The sequence below is a fragment of the Zeus faber genome (genome assembly GCF_960531495.2).
Source record: "Zeus faber genome assembly, chromosome: 1".
Lineage (NCBI taxonomy): Eukaryota > Metazoa > Chordata > Actinopteri > Zeiformes > Zeidae > Zeus > Zeus faber.
The window spans coordinates 22,965,100-22,993,052 of NC_137193.1; the positions used below are offsets into that span (position 1 = coordinate 22,965,100).

Consider the following 27,953-nt stretch of genomic DNA (forward strand, 5'->3'; position numbering starts at 1 on the left):
TTTTATTAAGGTGTTTTGAGTTATAAGAAGTTACAGAGTAACCCTGAGTTGCGCTCACAGTTTAACAGGTTTATAAATGACAACTCATGAAGGCCAAGTCTGCAGCAGGAATGCAAGGTCAGAAGCCTCGCTCCGAGGTGTCTATACCGGACACGCCGGGTCCTTTTACTGAGTGCGTTCAACATGTCGTCGGTGTTAGTGAAAACACCCGCTGGGTTTTTTGGGGTTTCTGACCTTTCTGAAATGTGAGACATTTTGCCCGATCTGTCCTGTTTTGTAGACCTACAATTACTTCCACTTCAAACACCCGGGTCCCATCTTTCCAGACACAAGAGGATTCCCTCTCTCAGGCAGATGTTCACACAGGTGTGTGTGCACCTTGGAACGCATGGAAGCGCTGATGTGACGGACACACACATACACACAGACACACAGACACACACACACACACACACACACACGCACGCACGCACGCACGCACGCACGCACGCACGCACGTACGCACACACACACACACACACACACACACACACACACATACACATACACACATAGGAAATACATTAAATGTATTTGCTATTAAATAAAATTAAAATTACAAGTAGTAGTTGCAGTATTTTAAGCTTGGGATAAATTATATTATTGGATTGTTAATTTAAACAAAAAAGAGACTTGAGTAAAATAAATGTATTGAATAAAGTGGCTTTCCAATCAAAGTCTCTTTATTAGGAAAATAATGTACGTATTTGACTGTTATCATATTTCTTTTATATTTTATAGGCTTTTTTTAAAGGAAAGTAACATTGGGTCTTAACACTTCTGGCACATATCGTGACGGTGAAGGTTTTTGTGTACTTAGAAGACTTACAAATCTATACTGTCATCTGATTAAGTAGTAGATTGCAGTAATTGCGTTCATAAAAAATACACTCCTTCTTGTCATCTGTTTACTTTACACATACACAGGCAACGAATGTGATGGGATCCATCTGTGTGTGTGTGTGTGTGTGTGTGTGTGTGTGTGTGTGTGTGTATGCGTGTGTGTGTGTCTTTGTGTGTGTGTGTGTGTGTGTGTGTTTGTGTGTGGGTGTGTGTGTGTGTGTGTTTGTGTGTGTGTGTGTGTGTGTGTTCTACCAATCGAAGGCGAGAGGTGTTGCTCTGAGTTTTGGCTGACACAGCACAACCTTGTACAAACTGCCCTCATCTCACCCCCCCCCCCCACACACACACACACACACACACATACACACACACACACACACACACACACACACACACATACCCACACCCCTGATCCCCGACTGCTATGCCAAAATCCTCCGATATCGAATACCTGTGTCTGAGCCTCACCAAAAACAGCAGCACACTATAACCGTCTTTCACAGATATAGATCTATTTTCTGATAGTTTTCATGTTTTCATGACGTGAAGTAACTGTAAACACAATTCAAATTGATAATTACTTTTTAAAGAGATGACCGTGACACAAGGTTTGTTTTTGAAAGACTTTATTTTGCCACAAAAACACTGTCGTTTTGCATTAAGTGCACACAATACACGAAACGAAGGATAATAAAACATTGCACAGGTAATAAAGGAGAATAATGGTATATAAATTACACATTCATAAATAAAGTCTACACATGAGTGATATGCAGTGATTGTTTTTACTTTGAGAATACATGGATTTCTGACGAGGGTTTCAGTTTCGGATGCTTTTGCAGTACAGCTGAGAAAAAATATATAATAATTGTTCAACAAAAAGTGTTTGTTATCATTAGAGAACTGACTTCCCTGACTGACTTTCCTAAAGGGCATTGTTGATTATCTCTGTTTATTTGTTCTGCTTTTAGGCCACAATGCCAAAAGCTTTTGTTTAGACTTATCATTTTCTCAAACATTTTTTGAGACTGTCAATGCAGCTGGATTTCAAACCAGACGTGGACAGACATGGACATAACATTTATATCAAAATGTCTAGCAAAAAAAGAACAAAAAACTGAAATTATTTTGGCTTTGGTCAATTTCCACTGCTTCCGCTGCATGACTAATTCGATTGTACCAGCAGCTTATCCCTATAAGGACACGTCTCGGGCCCGCTGCATGGGAAAAACTGCCAACGCACCAGGTTGACCATCAGGGTGACTCTCAATAGATATCGGGGTTGAAGGTGTATGTCAATATGCTGGAAAATGGGCACGCACCGAATGCAGGTAATACAACTGTAATGACTGTAGATTATACGGATGGGGGGGTCTCATAAAAGGATTTGCCTTAAACACTTTCAAGCTCCACCGGTTAAAGTCCAGCTGAAATATTTGTGAGGTAAAGTGTAAGAAAACGGCAGAGTGTTTGAACAGGGGCCACTGCAAAAGAAAACTGTTCTCAATTGCCCATTTTCCCTGTTTAAAAAAAAGGTATCTAACAGAGTAAAATGTACTGAAAATATATTTTCCATTGGTCTTTGTCATTCTTGTAGCAGAGATAGGTCTGCATCCTTACTGGGAGAGGTTGACAAACTCTTCCTGGGATAGTCAGCATACATTTTCAATTATAGCAAAGAATATTGTCAACCGCCCTCCATCACCCTAACCATCACACTACCCTTCCTACATTGTAGTCCGTGGCTAACCCATAATGCATCTCACCCTGACGTACTCCTCTTTTGAACACCTTCTGCCTTCGCTGCCTGTGGACTGGAAGCAGAGGTTCAGTAGATCACAGGGCTAATGCGCCAACACTGATCTATTATATCTTCTCTACAACACTGCACATTGCTTGTCCATCCAGACCCCCCTCTATTCCCTCTTCATGCCTATTCCTTATCTGGCTGCGATCTTGCTACTTGATCTGCAACTTTAAGATCAAGTAGAAAATGTTAGACAGTAAAACTCGGGGCCGGGCGCTTTTGGGATGCAATTAAAGTGAAGTGGTCATAAGGCACTGTGCATTGTGTGAGCATTTTCTGGGAAGAAAACTCAAAGGCCATTATGTGGCAGGCATAAATGAAGACACCATAAGTCCTGGTGTTAACAGAAAAATGCACATAGAGGATAGGAGAAAACATCTGTCGAGTCAAGATACCAGAAGGAATACAAGAGAGCACCTGTACAAGCTCGACAATTAACCTGTGATTTGCTGCAATTGTGGAGCAATTAAACACTGTCAGCAATAACACCAAACAATCTACTGTGAGTAAGTGGTTAACACGTTGTGGCTGCAAATTCCACCCTGGCTTCCAACAGATGTTTGTGAAATCATGCAGTATGTGAAATTTTAGTGCCGTACTGAAACACCCTTCGGAGCGGCTGAATTTGCAGAAGAAGGTAATTATACACATAAGCATGAAATAAGATAAGAAGTAAAATACAACAGCAACAAAAAATGAACATCCTCAGAACATGTTTGTAACATAGTGTACACAAAACTAATTAAGACGACTTCACACAAATACTATTTTCTTTCAGAGGCCAAAACAGCACTGTTTCTTTAAGGCTTGTGACCCCTAAATGCTTCTCCATTTTTACTGTTATGACACAATGATATAGAGTTAATGGGAAAGCAGGAAGGTCAACCTTAACGCTTTTATCATTGTTCGTAGACAAAAGGAAAGCTATTGATTATTTCCAGCAACGGTTACTTCATCGTTACATCTGTGGAAAAAAAACAGACTCTGCATATTTATTTTTGATAAAGAAAGATAACTGGTGTGGTGGCAATTTCAATTATTTTACATCATTGTCAATTGTTAAAAAAAATGCAACCTCCGCCACCGGCGTAAAGACTTGGTCGGAAATATTCATTTTGACACTCTCACTTTAAAGCATTCACCTTGCGAGTGGAATTTGTCTCAACAGTTCAGATGACGCTTCATAATGTGCCTTTCTGATCTCCTGCGGTAAATAGTGGTCTTGTAAATCGCTCCAACCTAAAAATGAGACCAAATGTGTCCTCCTTGAAGCACCTATCGATTTTGTCCCTACTCCCAACTAACTTCCAGTGTAAGATTCTACGTGTTTGAAATGTGTTCTGCCATAAACTACTCCTTTGTATGCATGTGTTTTCTCTGTGAGCGTGGGAATTAAGACGAGATAAGATAAGATAACACTTTGTTAATCCCCGGGGGGGGGGGGGGGGGAATCAGTCAACTGAAAGCAACGCCCCTGGGGTTGGCTTCCAACATATTGGACTACAGGACTGAAACTACAAAACTATAAATTCAGGTTGACTTGGGAACATATGAAAGGAATGAATGACTGCTCTATTCATCTACTTTTCATCGCGCTGTCATGTGACGATGTCTCGCCAGATGTTCAACTGAGGATTTTGGGATGTGGCCTATGGAGTAGCTACGTCCTGAGATGCTCGGCAATGTACTGGAGTTATCAAGTAGACGTGTATCATTGGCACCATGAATGTATTCTGGAAGTGTTCTCTTTCTTCTAAAATGGTTAAAACAAGGAAGGAAAGAAATATTTGGTGGGTCGTAACATGCGTAGCTCCCAGAGCGTAGTAAGGCCTAAAGGCAGAGAGATATAAGTTTCTTAGCTTAATTTGGTGGCTTAAGCAGCCGATACAGTGGGCGACAGGGTATTCTAACGCTGTGGGACTGGTGATGCGATTCTCCTCCGTGCTCCTCCTTAAAATGGCGACCTCGGCGGGAACGAGTGTCTCCCGTTTTCGCCTCTCACTTGCGTCGGCGGCGGTGGTGGTGGTGGTGGTGGCTGTGCATGTCTTCGACCGTCACCCGGCCCCACACCCCGATCACAAACGTCTCGATCTCGCACTCGTTCTCCCCGCGGGCGATGCGGAAGTAGCCGCTCTCTCCCCACTTCTTCCCCCAGGAGTTGGCAGCGATCTGGAGAGAGAAAGCGAGCGGATGACTCGCATCGGTTTCCCCAAGATGAAGACATTTGGGATGTACATGGATAAGGGACATGTCTGTACTGTTTATGACCACGAACATACAACTTACCCAATATTTTCTTAGCGACCCATTGAAGTCTCTCTCCTCTCCCCATCTGTGGTACATAAGTAGAGAAGGTTGATATTAAAATATTTTTCATCCAATAAACAAACAATACCAGGGGCTGTGCCTTTAAATGTCGACCCTCCAGGAATGTGTTCACCTAGGATATGTTTGGCATTGCTGATAGGAAAAGGGAGGAAGAGCTCTAGGTGGTGCGAACCCCAAAAAAAACGTTCATCTTTAACAACATCCTGAAAACACAACGTTATTTATGGCGGTTTCACAGGGCATAAGTCACAGAAAGTGGTTTCTAACACACAATCACCTATACACACCTACACACACACACAGCTCTAAGGGACTCCAAACGACAGAGCATGGAATTCCCCCTTTCCGCCGCTCTCTGCTACTTCCTTAGTCCAGGCGAGAAACAGGAAGGAGAGGGATGGTCAGTGAGGAAGTGGAACCTGCCTCATTCCTGGCGTCTTAGCGTCCGCGTAGCACTGAGACAAAAAACACCCATACAAACATACAAAAACAGGGGCCTAAAGAGGCTGTTTCTGTGGTCCTCGAGCCACAGATAGACTGTCCGGTTGTGACCCTTTCTAAATGTCCAACCTGGATCGGACCTGGACCCCTTCCCTGGAGGCGTCTACCTGCGGCACTGTGCACCAATAAATAGACTCTCCTACTGTTTAACATTGCATAGTATAGAAATACAATAAGTTGTGATTTGTCATATTATATTAATAATGATGCCCACTCGGCATCCACTGCAGCCTGAGTCATCTTGGAAGGGGGATTTCTCCTTCGGTGGCGCCTTCTCAAGGTTTCTTCCTTTTTTTTCCCAAAGGGTTTTCTGGGAGTTTTTCCTTGTCCAGAAGAGGGTTCAGATAAGGGGAGGCCATTGGTTTCTGCGTGAAATGTGTGTTTGTTAAGCCCTTTGAGACTGTATTGTGATTAAGAGCTATATAAATAAACTTGACTTGACCTGACACACACATGGATAAATGTGACAACACACACATCTAGACTATAATTTAGAGTCCTGTCTCTACCCAGCAGGCATTGCTCTCAGGAAACTTTGGCCTGAGACCAAAACGGCAATGCATTTCGGACTAAGGTGGCAGCTGCCAACTTCTAATGTGGCTTGCATTCTGCTTATCCTGATAAAAAAAAAAAGTAAGCCTATTTCCATCCTGTTTGTTCACTCCAGACCTCTAGTTTCACAAGACATCTTTTTGTTATTTGTTATCTTTTATAAGGAGAAGAAATGCTGGGAAAAGAACAGCGGCCAACACAGTAGCTTGCAACCACAACATTGGCTGTGAACACCTACCTTCAACCTTTGATAAGCATGTCTCTATATTAGCCCAGTATTTTGCTTGGTAGAATTAGACATCACATCCACCCTGAGCAGGCAAATAAAATCAGCTGTGTAAACATTAGAAGTCATTTACAACCTAAAATAGAATAGGCTCTGATGGGTTTGAAGCACATTTTCCATTAGGTATTGGTGTGTGTGTGTATGCGTATGCCTGTCCATGTGCCTGTGTATGTGTGTGTGTGTGTGTGTGTGTGTGCATGCGTGCGTGCGTGCGTGCGTGCGTGTGTGTCTACATGCTTGCCTCCCTGCATTAAAGCCAGACAGAATCAGACCACTGCTGATCTCTTATTTGTCCCCCAATCAGCTCTCTTGCTCCCTTGTGGACAATGATGGGCATACCACTGCCCCTGTGTACCCTGCCCTTCCAAATCGCCCCCTCGCTCCACCCCTGACCTCCTCTCATGGCTCCTGATCCCCCTCTCTCTGTGCAGTACAGTCAGGATCAGCGTGCCAGACAATACCCTTTCCACCACACTGGACCTCAATGCTGTTTCCACAAACTTTCCCAGGCCCCGAGCTTAAAGGAACGCACCGCAACGGGATTTGGCTTGTGTAAACACCGATGGCTGAGGCCGACAGGTCGGAGCTCAAACACCGAGCTTCCCCCTCTTTTCTGCCTTCCTCTCTCCACCCATACAGCTAGCCAGCCAGCCAGCCAGCCAACCATCTTCCCTTCCAACCAACCACCGATCCATCCATCCATCCCTCCATCTAGCCAGCCAGCCAGCCAGCCAGCCAGCCAGCCAGCCAGCCAGCCAGCCAGCCAGCCAGCCAGCCAGCCAGCTAGCCAGCTAGCCAGCTAGCCAGCAAGCCAACCATCCCTCTACCTATCCATCCATTCATCCTTCGGACCAGCCATACACCCAGCCAACCAGCCATACAGCCATCCAGGTCCCTACTCCTGCTGCACTCTAAACCATGTAGAAGTACCACAGTGAGAAGTATGGGGGTTGGGGGGCTGTTACCATACACCGTACATACAGTATCGGTGTCTTTAGCGGCTGCATCGTCCACAGTTATGTCATGATACAAAATGAGTATGATGGCTACAAATGCACATTTACACAAGGACATAAAACACAGACATTCCATAGAAGCATTTGTTATTATAACACGTGGTTGGTAAAGTAAGTACAGGTTGGGAACTGCAGACATATTTTTTGGCTGAAAAGGTTTACCATGGCATGCCATTTCATAAAAGACACAAATACACACATTGTGCATGCAACGTTTATGAAATGCAATGTTTATGAAGGGACAGGAAGAGCTTTGGACCCCCTATACACGAGTCGCATTTCTCTTGATCAGTGAGCAATCAGATAAAAGCAGAAAAAGCACCGCTATCATCTCTGTGCCGGGGGCGTCTTTTAAATTCCATTCACACTGTGAGACAGACATCGCCCCCAGCCACAACTTTTTATTGTCTAAGAAAATTATTGTCAAGGAGCAAAGCACCACAGATAAGAAAAACCAGACAGAAAGACAGACGTACACACAGACACACGCGGGGAAAGGCACACCCCAAAGCTTTGTAACTGAACCATTAGAAGAAAGCTCCGATTTTTTTCTCATTTCCAAAATTAGACTTACCAGTGAGCAATACCATGTTATCGCCTCAACACAAACACTAAAAAAAAACAGCTGGTGGACTGACAGCGCTGCCAGATAAATACCAATGAAAAGTGTGTTTATGACCGCCTTTCCTGGCCTCACGCTGCCTTCCAAACAGCACATAAAGACAAAGTCTGTAAAAAAAACAAAACAGCTACCTGTCGAAAACAAAAACCGAACTATTTGGACTTGGATGAGGTCTTACTGCCGTGTGACAATGCAGAGAACACAGACTGGGTAGCAAGGGAAGGGTAGCAAGGGAAGGGGGGGGGGGGTGCAGAGTGATGATTGGCGGGGCGGGGGGGCTGTGGGGTGTTTTCGGAGACGGGATGGGTGGAGGCAGGGGATCCAGGTGTGTGTCGTCTGCCCGCCCACATATTTGTGGTTGCTGCAGTCCATGGATGGGTTGGGGTGGCGGGTGGGCTTTGTCTGGGCAGATGGTGCAGTGGAGCCAAAGTGTGTCCTCGGTCATCCGTGGCATATAGTGCAGAGATCACACAGACTACCAAAAAATAGTAGCCCTGATCTAATAAATAGCTAAATCTCCCCCCCATAAACACCATGCATGTAAATAGTAATTTGCTGAGGATGAAACAGGGAGTCGTCCAGACATCGGTAAAGGAAGGCAGATGTGATTTAGATTTTTTTACCTCATAGACTTGAAAGGTTGAAAGGCAACTAACTGCACGACGGAGAGCAGTTGGTGTTACCACGGTGGCAACTGGAAAGGCATCAAAGCAAACAAGCCTCTAATCTAATCTCCTTTTAACATTAACCACAGACTAATTGAAGTGAAAATAAACATCTCATCAGCAAAACCCAAGCTAATGAGGCCAAAAGGAGCGTTAAAAAAAACAGAAACCACAGCATTATCTTACCCAATGATCCTGACTGAGTGTGTGCCATGCTTGCGGTACTGCGGGGGCTTGGTGAAGCTGACGTCCGTGTGCTTGTAGATCCCACTCTTGTACACAAAGAAGTCCTCGTGAACTTCCATAATAGCTGCAAGAACAAACAAGCAGAGGGAATTAATGGGCGGATGCGAGACACATAAAACACACAAACACACAATGTGACCGCGTCCATTTTGAAAGGTGAAACCGTCACGTGCGGCAACACATTGAAATCTTGGTCCAAGGCCGATTCATCTAAGAGCAATTTCCCTTTTTCACCGAGAAGGCAAATTACAATTCCCCCCCTGAGGAACGCACACCCACAACTTGGAGAGGGAAAGTGAAATGCTAAGAGCCAACTGTGTGTGTGTGTGTGTATGTGTGTGTGTGTGTGTGTGTGTGTGTGTGTGTGTGTGTGTGTGTGTGTGTGTGTGTGTGTGTGTTTGTGTGTGTGTGTGTGTGTGTGTGTTTGTGTTTATCATTTATTTTGTGTGTATTTCTCATTCCCAGTAGCAGTCTGAGACATCTGGCGTAGTCATTCTATGCTTTGTTGGCCTACCTGCACCGAATCTAGTATCGCCTCCTCTAGTATCGCCCACACTTTGATGACAGCAAGTCATACAGATATACAACCGCCTATCCTACCATGGCCTCCCCAATCACCTGATCTCAACATTATTGAACATTTCATCGTAAGTTCTGAGGCGAATGAATGTGAAGTAGATTTCTAGGGCTTTCATCCCTCAAACAACGGGAAGTCTTCCCCCTTGAAGAATGGTCCAATATCCCTCTAGACACAGTTCAGGACTTGTGTGACAGCATTCCTCTAGGGGTTGCAGCTGTTAGGTAATTGCATTCTTGACATTAATGTATTGCTATGTGTTCCCGTTATTCCCCCCCCCCCCCCCCCCCCCCCCCCCCCCGATACATAACTTAGTGTTTGGGAAAAAATTCAATAGGAAAACTTGACCAAAGAACCAAGAGGGGCTTCCTGTCCCTCTAAACAATAAAACTGGCACAGAATCATAGAAAATATCTCCTCGCATCCACTCCCACTATTCAAGTACACGTGACAAGCACTCAGAAGCGGAGACTATTTGCTTGTTAAGGTGGTTTGATCAGCTCAACCATGGAGATGATTTCTGACCAGGGTGACTCTGGGGTCAAAGCTAGAACTCAAGACAACGCCGTGCAAGATGACGGGGTCATGCATGAGCTCATCTGAGGTCAGTTTGCCGTCTCTGGGGCCGTGTGGAGCACATGGTTGAAATAACTGCATCGTAATGGCAGAGGGAAAAAATACCGGGAGGCTGTAAATATTTTTCTCCATGGTAAAAATTAAAAAAGGTGGTTTCAGACACCAACGCACCTTGAACAGGGCCGTTATCCATGATTTCCTTCATGATCTCCTTCTCCTAAAAATAGATGGATGAAAGAGGAAGAGCGTTATTGGCAGGGGAGGGAGATACGGGCAGAAGAAATATCATTTGACGACAGTAATATGGAGAGGATGAAAAGCTCTTAATGCTCAATTTATCGACTTCACAAGCCATCCGGAGACAGGAAACAACAGACTGTAATAATTTCAGAGGCATTTAGCCGTCGTTCACAATGATGGTTGAAGGCTGACACACCACATGCTGACTGCAGCCTGGCGGCCAGCTTTGAGGGGGATGAGACACGGAGACGGCTTATGGAAACCAAAAGTTTTTGCGATTGTTAAACGACACCTCTCCTAGATGGATCTACTCTAAAGAAGGATATAAAAACATATTTTCCTCTGGTGCCTTGCATTATCGCTGTAGAACCTTCAAGAACCACTTGCACTTTCAGGACTTAAAAATATATACAACTTTCAGATGACAGAATTTTATTGTTGGAGTTATTATTGGAGTTCATAAGCAGCCCTGCCATCAATAATTATTCAAAAGGGGGTACTATTATCAGCAGCCAGCCACAGCCCTGGGACATAATGACTAATATTATGATTGATGATATAGTATCAAGTTTCTGTAATTGGTGATGGATTTGTGAACACCAGATCACATAAAAATGGGTTATTAACATTGGGTTATATTATTCCATTATAGTCACTGTAATAACAACTCAAAAAGGCAAACAGGTTATTTGTATTAAGGGGAGGCAAAGTTTTAAATAGTTAAACAGTTGTACAGTTGTGGCTATTACTGTACAAAGGGGATTTTATTTGCAAATCAAGCTAATCAATCATAACACGATAGGTTCAAAAGTAAGTGACCGTGATTTCAATGATAATAAGACGGCCGGTCTCCGTATACGGCATCGGACCTCGCTGGCTTGATGTTCCTTGCCCTCCTTGATCTGAACTCGCCTTTCGTTAGGTTTCCACAATCATTCACAAAGGAGTCAGGTATGCGTGAATGAAGGTATGCAACGAAAACATAGCGAGACCGACACGTGAGAGAGATTATTGTCCACAATGGCTCATGGAATTCTTACCAATGTACAGCTGGCTTATTCCAGCCGTTGTACTTATTGAAGATTAAAGCGCGTGTGTGGGTTTATTAAACTACGCTGTGTGAATGAGTGTGTGTGCCCACGCGTTCCTGTTTTTTTACATCCATCCACCCATCCATTCATCCATCCAGCCAACTCCATCTATCCATCCATCCTCCCACCCACCCACCCACCCATCCAAACATCCACCCATCCATCCAGCCAAATATCCATCAATTGAACCACTCACCCATCCAAACATCCATCGATCCACCCAATCAATCAATCATCAATCTACCCACCCATCCAAACATCCATCCAGCCAGACATCCATGCATTCATCCTCTCACCCAGCCAGCCAGCCAACCACCCATCCATCCACTAAAAACGCTTGGGAGTATATGTGTGCTGTCCTTACGTTGGAGGAGAGCCTGTAGGGCGGTGTGGACTGGTAGATGTTGTTGTGGTAGTTGTGTGTGTTGGGGCAGCGCTGCGTGGCCTGCCTCTTGCCCCGGCCCACCGAGCGGCTCTGCATCATGCAGCGGCCCACCTCAGCAGGGGTCTGCTGCGGAGCCAGGAACGGGTAGCATTCCTCCGTCACCACCCTGAGAACAAAAGGATGGATAAGCAGAGTCTTCAAAGCGCTTCCTTCAGCATCAGGCCTCAAATGTTGATGTTGTAAGTAGTCGAATGCCTTCATACCCTCTCCGTCTCAGATACCACCAGGCCCCGTCGATGCGGCCCCCCGCACAGCCCCCCTGGTTGCGGGTGTCGCAGGAAATTAGGTTCTGCGGGGACAGCTGAGGGGTCATGTGACCCATGGACTGGATGGAGATTCGGTCTGACGCCACGGCTAGCGGTGAGGAAGACAGGAGTTTGGAAGTTTATGCAGTGAATAGAAAGTGATCATTTTCATTGCAGTATGTCGTGTGTGGTTGCGGAGGTCTAAGTATTTCTCGAGTATCTCAGGGAGAATAAGGAATAACTCCATATTTATATTTTGTTGAATATAAATCCATGTCCATCCATTTCTAATAACAGTACCAGTTCAAGCTTTTTTCCTCCTTATTCCTCTTATATTTTCTTTGCAGAGCCTACCTGCCGTTGAGAAGGCCCAGGAAGCAGCACAATTGCCCTGGTCCAGGGGCTCGTGGATCTTCCCCGGCCATTTATCCACTGCGTTGAAGGAACGAGGGATGGTGTCGCTCTGAGGGTCCATGTTCATCTGAGGGGACAAAGGAAGAAAGGGGAACAGAGATTGAGGGAGTGTCCATGTCGACCTGCATTTATCACGGACACACCGTCACTTAAACAGCCGAGTGACAATAAAGGTTCTGATTGGGAACAGTTATCAGCATATTGTTTGTTTGTATGATATGTATTTGTTCATGTGTAGGTTTGTTGTATATCTATCTATCATAACAGAAAATAAAGATGACAATAATGGCTCTAGTTTTGCGTACAGATGGTTTTGGGCTAACAAAAACTTGGCAAACAGTGTCACTGTCCTAGCAACACACTCGCTGAATATGTCGAGGAGCGCACCGTAATAGTTTGCCCGCACAGAACACAGAACACCTCAGAGCCGGTTTATGTGGCAAGTGTGGATCATAGGCCGATAACATAATTTGGCTAAGAAACTTTCCAGTAGAGAGAACTTATTTACAAGCGATTAGGACCATTTGGACCCTCACGCCGGATCTCTCACACTGTAGAAAAGACAGGAACCTTTGATCCTGGTCCACACACACAGCCCACTCCATTAAATCACGAGGCCTAGACCGTCGTGTTACGTCAGCCGTGGGAGATAGGAAGAGGAACAAATCTGATACCTAATATGGACACCGTCATCGCTGTGCACCCGACACTTAGACAGAAGTCGGTCTTAACGACGAGACGGGCATTCTGATGAGGTAATAAATTGTTCTCTAAACGATGTACGCGAGTGCATTCCTTAATTATCTATCAGGCTCCGTTTCTCCTTCAGCCGTCCTTATTAGTGCTGTGAACAGCCGGTTCGGCTCACCAGTTTGGATGTCTTCTTGCACTCTCAGATATGTGATTAAAAAGCACGTGCTTCTGCATAACTGGCAAGTGTTTTATATACATAGACTGGCTGGCTGTGCATTCCTAGCTTTAATATTTAGCTACTCGAAGATCAGACTAATAACAACTTCCTGATGCATAACTGAGGAATGTGAGATTGTTCTGATCTTTACTCTTTACCCAGAATGGTGCAAAAAACAAAAAACATCCAGTGAGCAGCAGTTTGTGGATGGAAACATCTTGTTGATGAGAGAGGTCAACGGAGAAGGGCCAGACTGGTTTGAGCTGACAGAGACGCTATGGTAACTCAGATAACCGCTCTGTACAATTGTGGTGATCAGAAAAACATCTCAAAATGCACAACACGTCAAACCTTGAGGCAGATGGGCTACAACATCAGAAGACCACGTCGGGTTCCACTTCTGTCAGCCAAGAACAGAAAGCTGAGGCTGCAGTGGGCAAAGGCTCACCAAAATTTGCTGCCAACAGCATGAATCCATGGACCCAACCTGCCTTGTGGCAACAGTCCAAGCTGGTGGTGGTGGTGTAATAATGTGCAGTGCTTAGCACACTTTGGACCCGTTAATACCAATCAAGGAATTGGCAACTTCCAGTCTAATGGCAACTTCCAGCATGATAATGCACCATGTCAAAAAACAAAAGTCATCTCAAACTGGTTTCATGAACGTGGCAATGAGTTCAGTGTTCTTCAGTGACCGTCCCAGTCACCGCATCTGAATCCAATAGAACACTTTTGGGATGTGATAGAACGTGAGATCGCAGCATGAATGTGCAGCTGACAAATCTGCAGGAATTGCGTGATGCAATGATGTCAACAAGGACCCGAATCTCAAAGGAATATTTCCAACATCTTGTGGATTCCATGCCAAGAAGAATTGAGGCTGTTTTGAGAGCAAAGGGAGGCCCTACACAGTATTAGTATAGTGTTTCTAATAAAGTACTCAGTGAGTGTACATTGGTTCCCCAGATATGGAACTCACAGAAAGACACTGAGATTTATTAAGGGAGAAAGCAAAGAAACAAAAATCTGTCTTTTGGTTAGAGGCAGAGTGTCAGAGAGCGGGGCGGAATCAAGGGAGAGCAGATTTATGAATGAGCCTGCTGCCCTGCTGTGATCTGGTTCCTGGCACAGGTAGGGACATGCTGAAGGAGAATGGAAGGGGGGAGGTGCGGAGCTGTGGCTGTAGTGGAATTGTGGGTTGGGATAAAGGGGTGGAATGGTGAGTTGAGGTGGTGGGGCAGACCGTGGGAGGAGGTGGTACTTTATTCTCATGCCACCAGACCTCATGTTTTGCCGATGTTTTGCTTCCGTCTCATGTAAAGAATGTAAACACAGACTAAACAAATCAGAGAAAACCAGTTTCTAGACTGGGACATTGTCCCATACAGATGGGCCGCCGTTATTCAGCAAAAATTTGTCAGTGTTGATTTGTTATATAATGACATTGCAGCAAAAATAGAATGATTCATGGTACACAAACTGCACGCACAAGAGCTTTTGAAAAAGGAACACAACTTCAAAATAATTTCTAATGATAATAGCTGTCTATTGTTAGAGATATCACAGATATAATATAAACGACATACATGATGTAATAATGTATTCCAGAGTATGCCCTACAGTGCAGTGGTTCATGTAGTCAGTGTGTTTTATACATAAAAGTGTTTTACCCATATTATTTGTCTAAATTCCCAAATAAAATTAGTTGCACTGTCAGGCTTTGTCTATTGTTAACTACAGTTGCCGAGGAGCACAAAGAAGTGCATTAAGATAATTAATTGGTAATGGTAACCATAATCAAAACCTTAATTTTCTGAATAATATTTTCCTTTATTTTTTCACAAATTTAAAATGCCAGGAAATAAGTAAAAAGATCAGATATATCACCAAGAGTGATAGCAAAGAATTGAGTCAATAGATACATTCAGCGTCTTCTCAGTTGAAGTGTTTTTCACGCATTTCATTACTAGGCATGTCAAGCCCTTGAAGGAAAGTGCTGTTTTACCTGGATCTCGTTCATGCTCATGATAGTTCTGGAAGGTCGCTGGGTGCCTAGGCGGTAGCGGATGCCCTCGTCCAAACTCATGCCGTAGAACTCACTATGGTTCGCTGCTTTCCATCTGGACAAAAAGGTGATTACAAAGTGAGTACTCTAATGTGTATCGAGGAGCGTGCAGTCATCTTTATGATAGTGCAATTAATATTTCCAGTGCGCCGTGTGTGAGGATTACCCATAGTTCCCCCTGTTGACTGCCTGAATCATGTCGCTCTCGATCAGACAGGCGTTCTGCTCACACTCCCAGCGGCCTGTGGTCCCACATGTACTGTAGGGTACAAGCAAGAGACACTTTAAACCCTTAGAACTTTAAATGTTGAGGAAAAAAGTCATTATGGATACATACTGGAAAACAAGCAAAAGAGAGCGACGGTCTCAAAAGAGGGCAAATATTTAGGCTGACTTTGGAATTCCCCAGGGTGGAACTGAATTAGAGAGTAAGGGGGAGTTGAGAGAACATTCCTCCTTTAAAAGGGGGCAGAAATCATCTCCATTTTTAGTCAAAGAGAACCGGAGGGAATGAAGAAGCCAAGGTTCTGATGGAGGAGATAAGTGAGCAGGATATTAATGATGATGTTACTGCATTGGCTTGGGGGGGAAAGAATGCAGTACATGGACATTTGCCACTGTCCATGTACAGCATGTGTGTTTGTGTGTGTAGCTACACATTCAATTGGGTGCCATCATGATCCAGGAAACACAAGAGACAGAGTTTTTCTAAACCGACGCCGGATACTTTGGAAGTGTATGGCATTGAACAAAGTTGTAGACACATGGCGTTTTTTCTTCAAATAACTTTTAATTGAAAATGTTGCATCTACCAAGTTTCCAAAGAATTTGCCTCCAAGGCCTGATATGGAAAACCACAGTCTGAGAAATGTGTCCATATCTGCAGTCGGCAATAAGGCTCTATCCAACACAGGAGTGTGTAGAAGGTTACTGTACTGAGTCCTTCCTGCAGGAAGGAGAGACAGAACGACGAAGAACCCAAATTGTTACTCATGCTGAAGCCCATTAATGTATTGCCTTTCAGCATTCCTCCCTGGTGGATTTTGGCCATGTACATTGCACACACTCCAATCCTCACCGTCGCTACTGTACACACCTTTAAGCACACATAAATCAATCTCCATCTTTTCATCACCTCTACCAGAGGGTCAAACATTAGGTATATTAGCCCCAGCGGCTTCCTTCGACAGCTTGTTACCTTTGATTGTAGGAAACAGACCACGACCTTTGACTCTTTCCTCCAATCGGAGGGGAAACTAGGCATGCAGCGCAGGAAACCAAACCCAATGGGTCAAAAATCCACATTAATTCACACGGCAACGGGCCGGAACGCACACACTCGCAGACACGCTCATTGACATCGCCTGGGCTGTTATGCAGCCTTGGGGATGCAATGTGTGTCTGAGAATGAGTTATGAGGTCTGTGCTGAGAGAGGGGAGGTCATATCTCACATTCTTTGTCACACCATTTTAGTAAAGACACACATGCTTCTGACCTTTAAGGCCATTCATTCAGCAGTCTTCCAGAACAACACACACACACACACACACACACACACACACACACACACACACACGCGAGCGCACGCAGAAAAACTAACAAGAACTCACACAAAGATACACAGGCAGATTGAAAGACATGCTCTGGTGTCTAATCTACATGTATTGTATCGGTATGCCAAGTCAACATGTGTGTGCTTATACTGTACATCGATCTCCTGATGCTCACATTCTAACAGCACACAGACCCACAGACTAGTCAAACGTCATTAGCATCTCCAATGGCAATAAACAACCACTTGATAAGTTGGACTGGAACCGCAGGCGACAGGCTGTCACCAACTAGCTTGGCAGGGAAATGGCCTCAGCAGTTGCCGCCTTATTGCAGTCCAATTTGGAGAGCCTTAGAAATGGTACAGGTCCCCAGAGGGCCAACATGTAGAGCATCTGATGACAAAGAAACTCCAGCCAAGCCTGGATGCAGATAGGAGATCCTTCTATGTGCGGTCAAATCGATTGTATCAGTGGGAGGCACCACGTTGCACGTCCCCAGGAACAGATCAAGCCTATCTGGAGTCCGAAGGAACTGGCTGGAGATGCAATTATGGAGACAAAAATAACTACCTTATCGCTTATCTGCGTCCTCACAGACACTCTCTAACAATAACACAGACACCGGCAGGAAAATAAACATGAACAAGGCACCGAAAGCGACACGGGTTGAACTGGACTTCTAGATTTCGTAACATTTTTTCTGGCGGCAGGAGCCTCCTAGGTCTCAAGACCTGAATGTTGTGTATGTGATACCTCTCTGTCTGGGGCTGTGGTCATCTTGGTGACGTTAACCAACGGAGACGTGGGGGAGGGAGAGATAAGGGAGGGAAGAGGAAGAGCGAGGGAGTGATCGCCTTTCATTAGAACAGGAACAGCCGGCTGCACACTTGGGAAATGAACAACTGGCGAAAGTTGGAGCAATGGACAGGAGTGTGCGCGTGTGCGCGTGTGCGCGTGTGGGCGTGTGTGCGTGTGTGCGTGTGTGTGTGTGCACTTTTAAAAACTGAAAGTGTGTGGCTCCGTAAGGCTCATGTGTTTAACAGTGAGAGTAGGTGTTGGCACCGATTCCTGCTTCTAGCCTGAAACACCAGAGGCTATTTTGACCTGGATTCCATCTTCATGTTTGTTTAACCTCACTTAGTCCCCCCAAAAAACCTACATCCATTTATCAACCAGGCATCACATATTTATGCCCCCATCGGGCCCTGTGGTCAAGCCAAATTGAGCTGCTGTGATGGCTCAGTGGTATCAGACTGACACAGAGCAGCTGTGAGGCTGGTGTAGTGTCAGCGAGGTCAGGGTGGGTTTGGTTGGACAAACCAAGACACGGACTGTGTCTGTCGAGTTAATATGCAGATATACTGTATAGAGTACTGTATGTAAGGAGGAATGGCACTTGAATGCACACACACACACACACACACACACACACAGACACACACACACACACACACACATACATACACACACACGCACGCACAGTTACACCCCGTGTTGAAAGTGATGGACCCACAAAACATTGTCTTTGAGGAACGGCAAATGACAGGAAGCACACTGGAGAACAGGTGAGGAATTCAGCTCCTCCTCTCTCTGCCTTTCATTCACTTCACCTCCTCCCTCCCACTCCCCGCTGGGGCTCCCACTGGGTCCTCTCCACCGCCCCCTCTCATATTTCAAGAACTGGTTTTTTTTTTCCGTTTTTTTTTTATGTCTCCTTGACTGTCATCCATATCGTCTCTTCAAGTGACAACAAACAGAATCGACTCCATTACCACTGGCGGCACATCGGGTCCCCGGGAGATAACAGGCCGTCTCAGGCTCTAACATGGAGGATTAAGAAACCCTTAACCTTCATCCCAGGATCGTAAACCAACAAGATAGTGGTAAATCTATCCGCCGGTGCACCTGATCCCTGAACATTAATATGATCATGTAGACCCGGGGATGGACACTTCCACCCCTTTATGACCTTTGAATCAATAAAAAAAAGATATATCTACAGTATGTCAGAAGCTCATTTTACTTTATTGAGCAGAAATTGGAAATTGGATTTTGGATTGACACAATAAGTGCACTTTTAGGCGGTTGAATCCTTTCGATAATACTAGATTTTCTTTTTTCGCCACGTTGCTCCTCGGAAGATGTCGAGACGCTGCCGCCCCTATCCCTCCTCGGGAGTTGATCTAACCCTGAATGAGCAGCTCATTTCCCCTGCGTGCGTTTGGGAAGTGAAGGGAGACTCGGGGGGGGGGGGGTTCTTATTAAGGACAATATAGTAAGTAACAGTCACAGATGTGTGTGTGTGTGTGTGTGTGTGTGTGTGTGTGTGTGTGTGTGTGTGTGTATGTGTGTGTGTGTGTGTGTGTGTGTGTGCGCACGCACATGCGGGTGATTCTACAAATGTCTCTCTGAGTTTTCCTGCCTCTGTTTGAAATCGTGATTTAAAATCATAGAATGTCTGAGCTAATGAACATGTCAAGCAACTGAAGGTTTCCGTAAAGTGACAGTCAAGCTAACAATGATATATTATTGCAACGTTTCGTCCACGCAGACCCATCTTGGTCTGAATGTTGCCGTGATGAGTTATTGGGAGGTGCGTTTTCCCTGTGCAGATATCCTTTGTTTCTTGTTTTTACAAAGACTCTACAGAAGGAAAACTTCTAGGAAAGAGATGGATGAAGGAGCGGCGCAGACAGAGAGGTTCACGTACCATAAATTGCAGTTATCTTTGTACGTTTGTCCCGAAAAGAACTTGTTTCCATTTCTTTCGCAGGTGCCTGGGAAGGAGACAAACGGGAGAATGTCACATGTCCCACTTACAGACGGACTCAAGAGCAAACACGCACATGAGCACAAACACTAACAAGCCGTATTGATTGACATACAATATTCAGCACAGGTTTTTTTTGTTTTTTTTTAGTAATGGAATTTATTTTTTCCTCCATCTTATGTCTTCACAGTTCTCTATTCCCAATCATTATTTGAAACACAGTCAACACATTACATCTATACACACACTGGCCTTCCCCCTCCACCATCCACAAGGACTGAAAGCCTCAACAGTAACGGTGTGTACTGCCTGCTGTTTGTGTGTGTGTGTGTGTGTGTGTGTGTGTGTGTGTGTGTGTGTGTGTGTGTGTGTGTGTGTGTGTGTGTGTGTGTGTGTGTGTGTGTGTGTGTGTGTGTGTGTGTGTGTGTGTGTGAGAGTGTGTGTGTGTGTGTGGGTGTGTGGGTGGGTGTTTTGCTTAGAATATGTGAGGTCTAAGTAACACTGAGCTCCAGTAATCCAGTGCAGGAATGTGGCGTTAGCTTCTTTCCTGCCTGCTGGGCCCTCTTTGAGCCTTAACCTGCTTTGCCTGCCGCTCCGCCTCCTCCACCGCACAGACACAGAAACCATCTCTTTGTGAAGGTTGAATTATGACAAAATGTTGTCATTGGACGGTGCCAACATCATAATTCTAAGTGGAATTTAGGGAGTGACGTGACCGCCTCCGCCTCTGGTGTGAGGGGATGTCATTTATAGTGGCGGTCCTCAGAAAGCTCAGATACCCATCCCTCTCCCCACTCAACCGCTCCACAACAACTCCATAAAATCCACACCATCAGATAGAAGCTTTGAAAGAAGAGAGTTTGATGGTGATGATTTAGAGGTGCAGATTTGATCTTTTCTCCAGTCTATTTTCACAAACACCAACGCAGAGAGATTTAGTGGCGATTCAGTGGCGTGTTGCAGCGACTGAAGGAGCACAAACGATATTTATCACCTTAAGCGTAAGCATCTGTGTTTGTGTGCAGTGTAATTCATAATTCGTAATTCATGAGTATTAGAATTCAATGATTACAATTTTTCATAATACACCTTTAAAAGCATTTCAAATATAATTGCCAAATTCAGTCAAAATTCATTGAATATACTTTTCCTTCATTTAAATGAATTAAAAATACATGAAATATATACATAATACATAATAGATGGATATATATTATAAACTACCATAATATTATATATATACACACACACACATATATATATATATATATATATATATATATATATATATATATATATATATATATGTATGGAAATATACTGAAAAAGGTAATTCATTGGATCACCTTAATGTTCCACAGAGCCTTTGGAATTTTTAAGCCTTTAATTTGTGTTCAATCCCTATTTTTTAGGTTTCCTCAACTTAAAATAAAAAAATTAAGGTGCAAATTCTAAGCTGATTGAACCAAAAGAAAACAGGTGTTAATCCTGTTTTCTTCAACACTTTCTCAGGTTGATGCAATGACCCCAATGCAATATTCTTTTTTTAATCGTAACTTATCAAGGTAAATACGGTAAGTAACAGATGTGCGCGTGCGCGTGTGTGTGCGTGTGTCCGCGTGCACGTGTGTGTGCGCGCGTGTGTGTGTGCGCACGTGTGTGTGTGTCCTCTGACACGCATGTTAAAAGCCCACAGTGCGTCCCATCGCGTCGGCCACTTCCTCGTCGTCTGTCGAGCACATACCTGCTCCGACCTCGCTCCCCTCTCGCCTCCCGCCTCCTGTCATGCACCCGGCGTCTATCTTTCTTTCCTTCCACATAGCCCCCATTCTTTTTTCTCCATCCACCCCTCCTTCCTTGTCTGGGATAATAGGAAGCCCACTGTTCTGCGCTCTATTCTCACCGGCCCCAGCATCGCCGCATTTTACACCTGATCAGCAGCCGTTAACACGGCAGCACTGTGGCGAGGAGGAGTCTCTTTTCCTCAGCACGCACCCTCAAACTGTACAAATACACACAGAGTCAATGGTCTTTTGCACTTTTTTGAAGTTTGAATGTTTAAGGTCTTGTGTTTTAATTCCTTTACAGTATAGTTGATGTCACTGTAACACATTTCCTTGCAACTTTGGTATTGTAGTCACGTATTTTTATTTTAATTCATTTATTTGACCTTACTTACCTCACCTTTATTTGACCAGGTTAGACTCACTGAGATTCAGAATCTCTTTTACAAGCGAGCATCAAACAACATTTACAATTGAAACATGTAGACGTGGAGGTCGAGGAGGTAAAACAATTTCAAACTCCTACTCGATGCCCCATAATTCTAACCATCACTCGGCTTTGGTCACATGCAAAGTGACGTTCTCCAGCAGTTTCAGGGTGTTTTGTAACTTGTTCCAATCTGAAGGACCAGTGAACTGAGAAAATGTTGAGCCCATCTCCATTTGTACCTTGGGGACTTCCGTCAAAACACAGATATTTGAGCGTAGGCCATAGACATTGTTTGACCTTTGAACAAAATTGATTTACCATTATCAGTCTAACATTATTATAATAATACAAAGTTGTCTTTTTGTTTTGAATAAGTGTGAGCTTGCCAATTAAAGGTAGGTAACAGCATTAGGTACCATCAAAACGATCTGCTCCTAACTTAAATTTGTGAAAGTGCTGCAAGTACAAACACACACACACACACACACACACACACACACAGACACACACACACACACACACACACACACACACACACACACACACACACACAGACACACACACACACAGACACACACACACACACATAAGTACACGTGTCTATTTGCTTACCGATGAAGGGGGGCGGCACACCCAGACAATGCCCCCAGAAGTCGGGGCAGCAGTCGGACACGGTGCGGTTGCAGAACAGGTCACAGTAGCAGATGGTGTCCAGGTACGGCACGGTGCACAGGTCATCCCTGCCAGGACAGCAACCCCCCCTCCTCTGGCAGTAGGAGCCGAATGGGTCCCTGATGCCCCCCATGTGGAGCGGGCTCGCCAGCTCCCTCTTGGTCCTCCTGGACAGGATCCTGTCCGCGGTACCTTCTGCAACCACCAGCAGCAACACTGCCGAAACCATTAGGATGAGCTTCATGTTGAAATCTGGAAAGAAATTGTTGATAGGAAAAGGTTGTTATAGGGCTTTTATGGTATCAGTGATACCATAAAAGTATCGCCCGAGATGCATTGTCACGTTAACTGCCGCACAGCTAGCATTGTGCCTCCCCGTTTCCCAGCATGCATCGTGTTCAGACTTTGTGCTATTACGTTTTATTGTTTAGTATGAGTTTTAAATTTCATATGCATGTGTTATGCATGATTGTTCAGTGTTGTTAAATTGTCAGTAATAGTTTCTGTTTATGTTGGGGTTAGGGTTAAGGGAATTAGGTTCTGAAACCGTGATGGACATTCCTGTTTGGTTTGATGATATCAGTGTTCATGTCATACTTTCATAAGGATATTCCTTCATTTATTAGTTACATATAGAACTGAGACAGATGAAAATAGCAGCATAATTCTTTGACTATAAACTGTGATGTTGTTACTGGATTTACAAGTAGTGATATATTGTGTACGTTGAAGACTGATGTAATGTGATTAGAGTATCGTGGGGTTAACGCATTATCCCCAACAAGGATGCGGTCACTTTACTTTAACTTCGTGCACTGCAGAGATAGCTGAGTCATTTATTTTGGAGCTGATATATCTCATACTTCATGCGGGGGAGAAAAAGGTGGAGAGGTTACAGGGTCAGCTGCATAATTAGAGTATGACCGCTTGGCAACACACTGTCCACCACCTGCTGGTTAATTTACACACACACACACACACACACACACACACACACACACACACACACACACACACACACACACACACACACACACACACACACACACACACACAGACACACACACACACACGCACACACTCACTTTGTGGATGAGACTAAGCTGTGCTGGCAGCGAAGCCCAAATAGGAGTCCACATGATTATCAGAGAATCAAAAAATCTTCCGCTTATTTTTGGAGTTTCTCGTTTAACCAGAAAAACAAACAGCAGCTAAGGCTTAAAAATATCCTCCGTTTTGGAGAGGAGTGGGGAAGCGCGGATGGGTCTTGGTTAGAAACGATTGAGATTCTTTTAACACCGCATGACACATGGAGGGTTCGATTGGGGTCCCAGGTCCAGCGACCCAGGCCCCCAGCTGCTTGCTCCGCCCCCCCTCCCATCCTGGCCCTTTATGGGCCTCTGGGGGGAAGCATCTGTCAGAAGCTCACTGCATTTTAGGCTTCTTGAATCTTTTACGAAGTCGTTGACCTTTACTCAAACACTTCGGATGAACTCCTTGAGAGTTCGGTTTTGTTTATGGTATCACCAGTCATAAAGACAACTAAACGTTTAGAAGCCCCCAGGGTATCTTCAGAGCGAGAGATGACATTATCATCCAAGATTAGAATGCTATCACAGTTAGAGAAACGAAAAGTGGCTTCCTGCTGTCACGGCTAATCTGACACACTCCACGAAACCCCACCCGTGGGTGCACGGACACCCACCAGTCTGTCCCTGTTACACACACTCCTGACTGCATTTATGGACAGCGGTCATAATAATCTTTATCTGAATATACCACGCCGTGCTTGGAAGAGGTTAAAGAGACAATGAATCAGAAATGGGGAAGAGAGAGCGATAGAGAGTGAGTGGAAGGAGTAGTGCACGGTGGGTGGTGTTGCTTGGCTACACACACACGATCTGTAAGTGCTTCTCTCTCTGTTGATGTCATCACATTGTGTTTCAGGTGGTGTCTCTGCAAGGTCCCGGCACTCCATTGTGGGACAAGAAGGAGGAAATATTTACACTATTTCAACTACACTGTATGTGTGTGTGTGTGTGTGTGTGTGTGTGTGTGTGTGTGTGTGTGTGTGTGTGTGTGTGTGTGTGTGTGCGTGCGTGTGTAATAGAAAAATTATGTGTGTGTGTAACTACCCCTTATTAGCGTCTTCACTGGCTAAGCTCAGCGGTTGCAGGTGTGTTTGTGTGAACTTTCAACTCCAACCCTCACCCTTGTCGGTGAAACAATTGGTCGCATTGGAGTGTGTGTTGGTGTTTGTGTGCATGTGTATGTGTATGTGATTTGGTCTCAGGTTACTGGACAGGGGCTAGACAAAGGGAAAGGGTTGAACGCTGCTTACGTAAAGAGCATCATTTATTATCCAATCAGGACTCAGAACACAATGAACCCTCTACGCACGAAGGGGCTCCGGAAAAAGGTCTTTCAGTCCAAACACACACACACACACACACACACACACACACACACACACACACACACACACACACACACACACACACACACACACACACACACACTCTCACAAACAGGCATATGGTGGCACGGCCAGGGCCCCTGTTTCGAACCAGTGTTTTGCTGTAGCAGACTTGTAGCAGCGGTGCAATAAAACACCCACTGCACTCTGCAGAATGAGTTGCCGAGGGCCCGGGGTCAAAGAGTGTTAAAAAGAGCAAGCTCACTAAATCCTAACAAGCCCTCATCATTAACATAGCAATACGCGGCAACATATATCAAAAAAACAACAGGTTTTTACATCATTCAGCAAACCTAGGGACTTAAATCTAACTTAAAGTTTGTGCTGATATTTAGAGTGAATTTTGTCTGGAAATACTAAATAAATGTTTAGTTTGTGTTATGACAGGTTTGTAACTTCCTTCTATATCATCCACAATGTTCATTCATGCAGTAGGTTCCCTATGAACCACAGACAATTTACGTATTTTAAAAATAATGCAGCTATGAAGTACTTGTTTCTTAATTTGCTTACTGATCAAGGATTCTCTGCTTTGTGCTGATTTTATTACAGAGGCCATATGGCTCCTCAGGGCTGCTCCCCATCCGGCCATAGCACAGATGAACCCAAATCAAACATTTTGAAACACAATATAGGCACACATACAGACAAGTGCATACATGCGCTACATTTGCAAACTGTTGCCAAAAGTCCCTGCAACAGTGTCAGAGGCTGCAATTTAATGCAGTTTAATGCACATCAAAGTCCTATTCTGAATTATCTGAGTGCTCCGACTGCACCAAACTGGTTTGATCTCTGAAGAGTTCTCTGCTGGACAGACTGTCTCTCTCTCTCTCTCCCTCTCTTTCTCTCTCTCTCCCTTGCTCCCACATAAGTCACACACGTCATAAAGGAGCATAAAGACATAAAGGAGCAACAAGCTGAACTTTGAAACATGACTGCACAGATTGAGTCAGGTGCCCTAAGTAGGTCTGTCTGTCTGAAAGCCTTTCTAGCTCAGAGAGTCACACTGAGCTTCAGAGTTTTTTTTCTTTTTCGTACCACAAAATTAGGGCGCCACTTTAGGGCGCACAGCCGCCGTGTTGTACGGTGCAGGTGTCCTCTCATTAGTGTAGGGATTACCTATTTGGATGTATTATCACTTCCATAATCGGTATTAAAGGTGGGCGCCAAACCCGACATGCACTCAGTAACCTCTGGTAGCCATGCCTCCCCTGAGCCTGCGCTTCATTCACTCTGCAATGTCGAGAATCTTGAATCCGTTCTCAGATTTGATGAATAACAGTTCAGTCAAAAACCTACGCCCAGAAGGTAAACAGCTTTTTAACGGTATCACAATGAGACTTTAGTAACATAGCTACTGCACCTTCGCTGAAACACAATGAAGGCGCTGAAACCAGTGAAATAAGGTCTAGTCCAAAGAAACTTTTACTTCAACTTTTACCTGTTTTACTTAATCCAGAACGTCTTTATTTATTTATTTATCTATTTATTTGTTTGTTTATTTATTTATTTCTTCAGAGTACTGTTCACTACCTAGTGACATTCAGCCCTGCACCTGCCTGGAACCTGGCAGGAAGACAGGAAGGGAAGAACTGGTGAATAACTGAAGGAAAACAGGAAAATGAACGCAAATACTAGGTTTCTTACCTGGAACAAAACTGGTTATAATCCCACAAGCACGACCGTCACCAAGGTAGAGATGTGTCTCATGAACTTGCTCACATGTAGGGAGAAAGTCAGCCCTCCTCTCTCTCTCTCTCTCTCTCTCTCTCTCTCTCTCCCTCTCTCTCTCTCTCTCTCGCTCTGTGGGTGTGTGTCTTGTACCCGCTCACAGGTTCTGATCTGTCAGTCCCTGCCTTTCTCTATATAAAGGCGTATGCAAGGACAAACCACTCCTCCTAACCCCCTTTTTTCACTCACTCACTCTCTATCCTGTCCCCTGAGTCACTGCCTCCTCAACCCCCAGGTTCTCGGACATTCTCTCTCTCTCTCTCTCTCTCTCTCTCTCTCTCCCACTCCCTCTCTACTCATTACGGTAAAACAGCCGCAAGGTAAATCCTATCAGATCTGAGTCTTATCCACTCTGGATGTGGAGTATAAAGGTTAATAGTTTTCCTTCGGACAGCTCAAACAGAAGTTGGCAGTTTTGGCTTTCATTTCTCGGTGGTTACTTTCACAAACATTTGTGTTGGAGGTTTCCCTCTCCTCTCTCTGGCTGTGGCTTTTCCCTCTGTGATCTCATGGCAGGGTCACTTCTCCCATTTGTCGTCCTCCAGTCCACCACCTAGTGGTTGTGGACTGCACGACTCAGCCCAATACAGAAAAAGACACTTTTTGATCATTTGTGAAACACCCCTGTAAAATATCCACATGTCCACACCCCGTCCATTGTGGTGCCCGGTGCGTTTTAGCTGCTGGTGTTTTCTTAGAACACGGGTCAGCCCTTTTCACCGGGCGGTTTTTGCGAAGGACGTTGAAGGAGACAGAGGAACCCTGAGGTTGACAGGGTGGTCCCCAGAGCCACAGCTGTGACCCCCCCCCCCACTGCAAAGCTGATCAATAAACTTAAAGGCTGAATCAATAACCCCAACACAGCAGGGGAGGCAGGGGAGGGCAGGTTTGGATGGAGGGCGGCAGCCGGGGCCCCAAAAACCCTTTTAGCTAAGAAGGGAACTTTAAAAGGAGTATAGAATACCTCAGACAGAGAGACAGAACAACTGACAGATGTAAAAATGTATACAGTTAAATGCAAATACACAGAGCCAACTCAGTGGACACTGTTTTAAACTCAGCGTA

At 44.7% G+C, this 27,953-nt stretch overlaps 1 protein-coding gene across 1 annotated transcript; it reads right to left on the minus strand.

The window, feature by feature from the left end:
• Window positions 1-1,491: 1,491 nt before the first annotated feature.
• On the minus strand, window positions 1,492-26,975 carry tinagl1 (tubulointerstitial nephritis antigen-like 1). Its single transcript, XM_080002516.1, has 12 exons — window positions 26,805-26,975; window positions 22,619-22,930; window positions 19,733-19,799; window positions 15,635-15,727; window positions 15,409-15,523; window positions 12,434-12,560; window positions 12,038-12,188; window positions 11,754-11,940; window positions 10,230-10,275; window positions 8,846-8,969; window positions 4,976-5,021; window positions 1,492-4,858 (listed from the first exon to the last, which is right to left on the minus strand). The coding sequence occupies exons 2-12, from the start codon at window positions 22,920-22,922 to the stop codon at window positions 4,688-4,690; spliced, it is 1,431 nt and encodes a 476-aa protein (XP_079858642.1). The 5' UTR covers window positions 22,923-22,930; window positions 26,805-26,975; the 3' UTR covers window positions 1,492-4,687.
• Window positions 26,976-27,953: the final 978 nt, after the last annotated feature.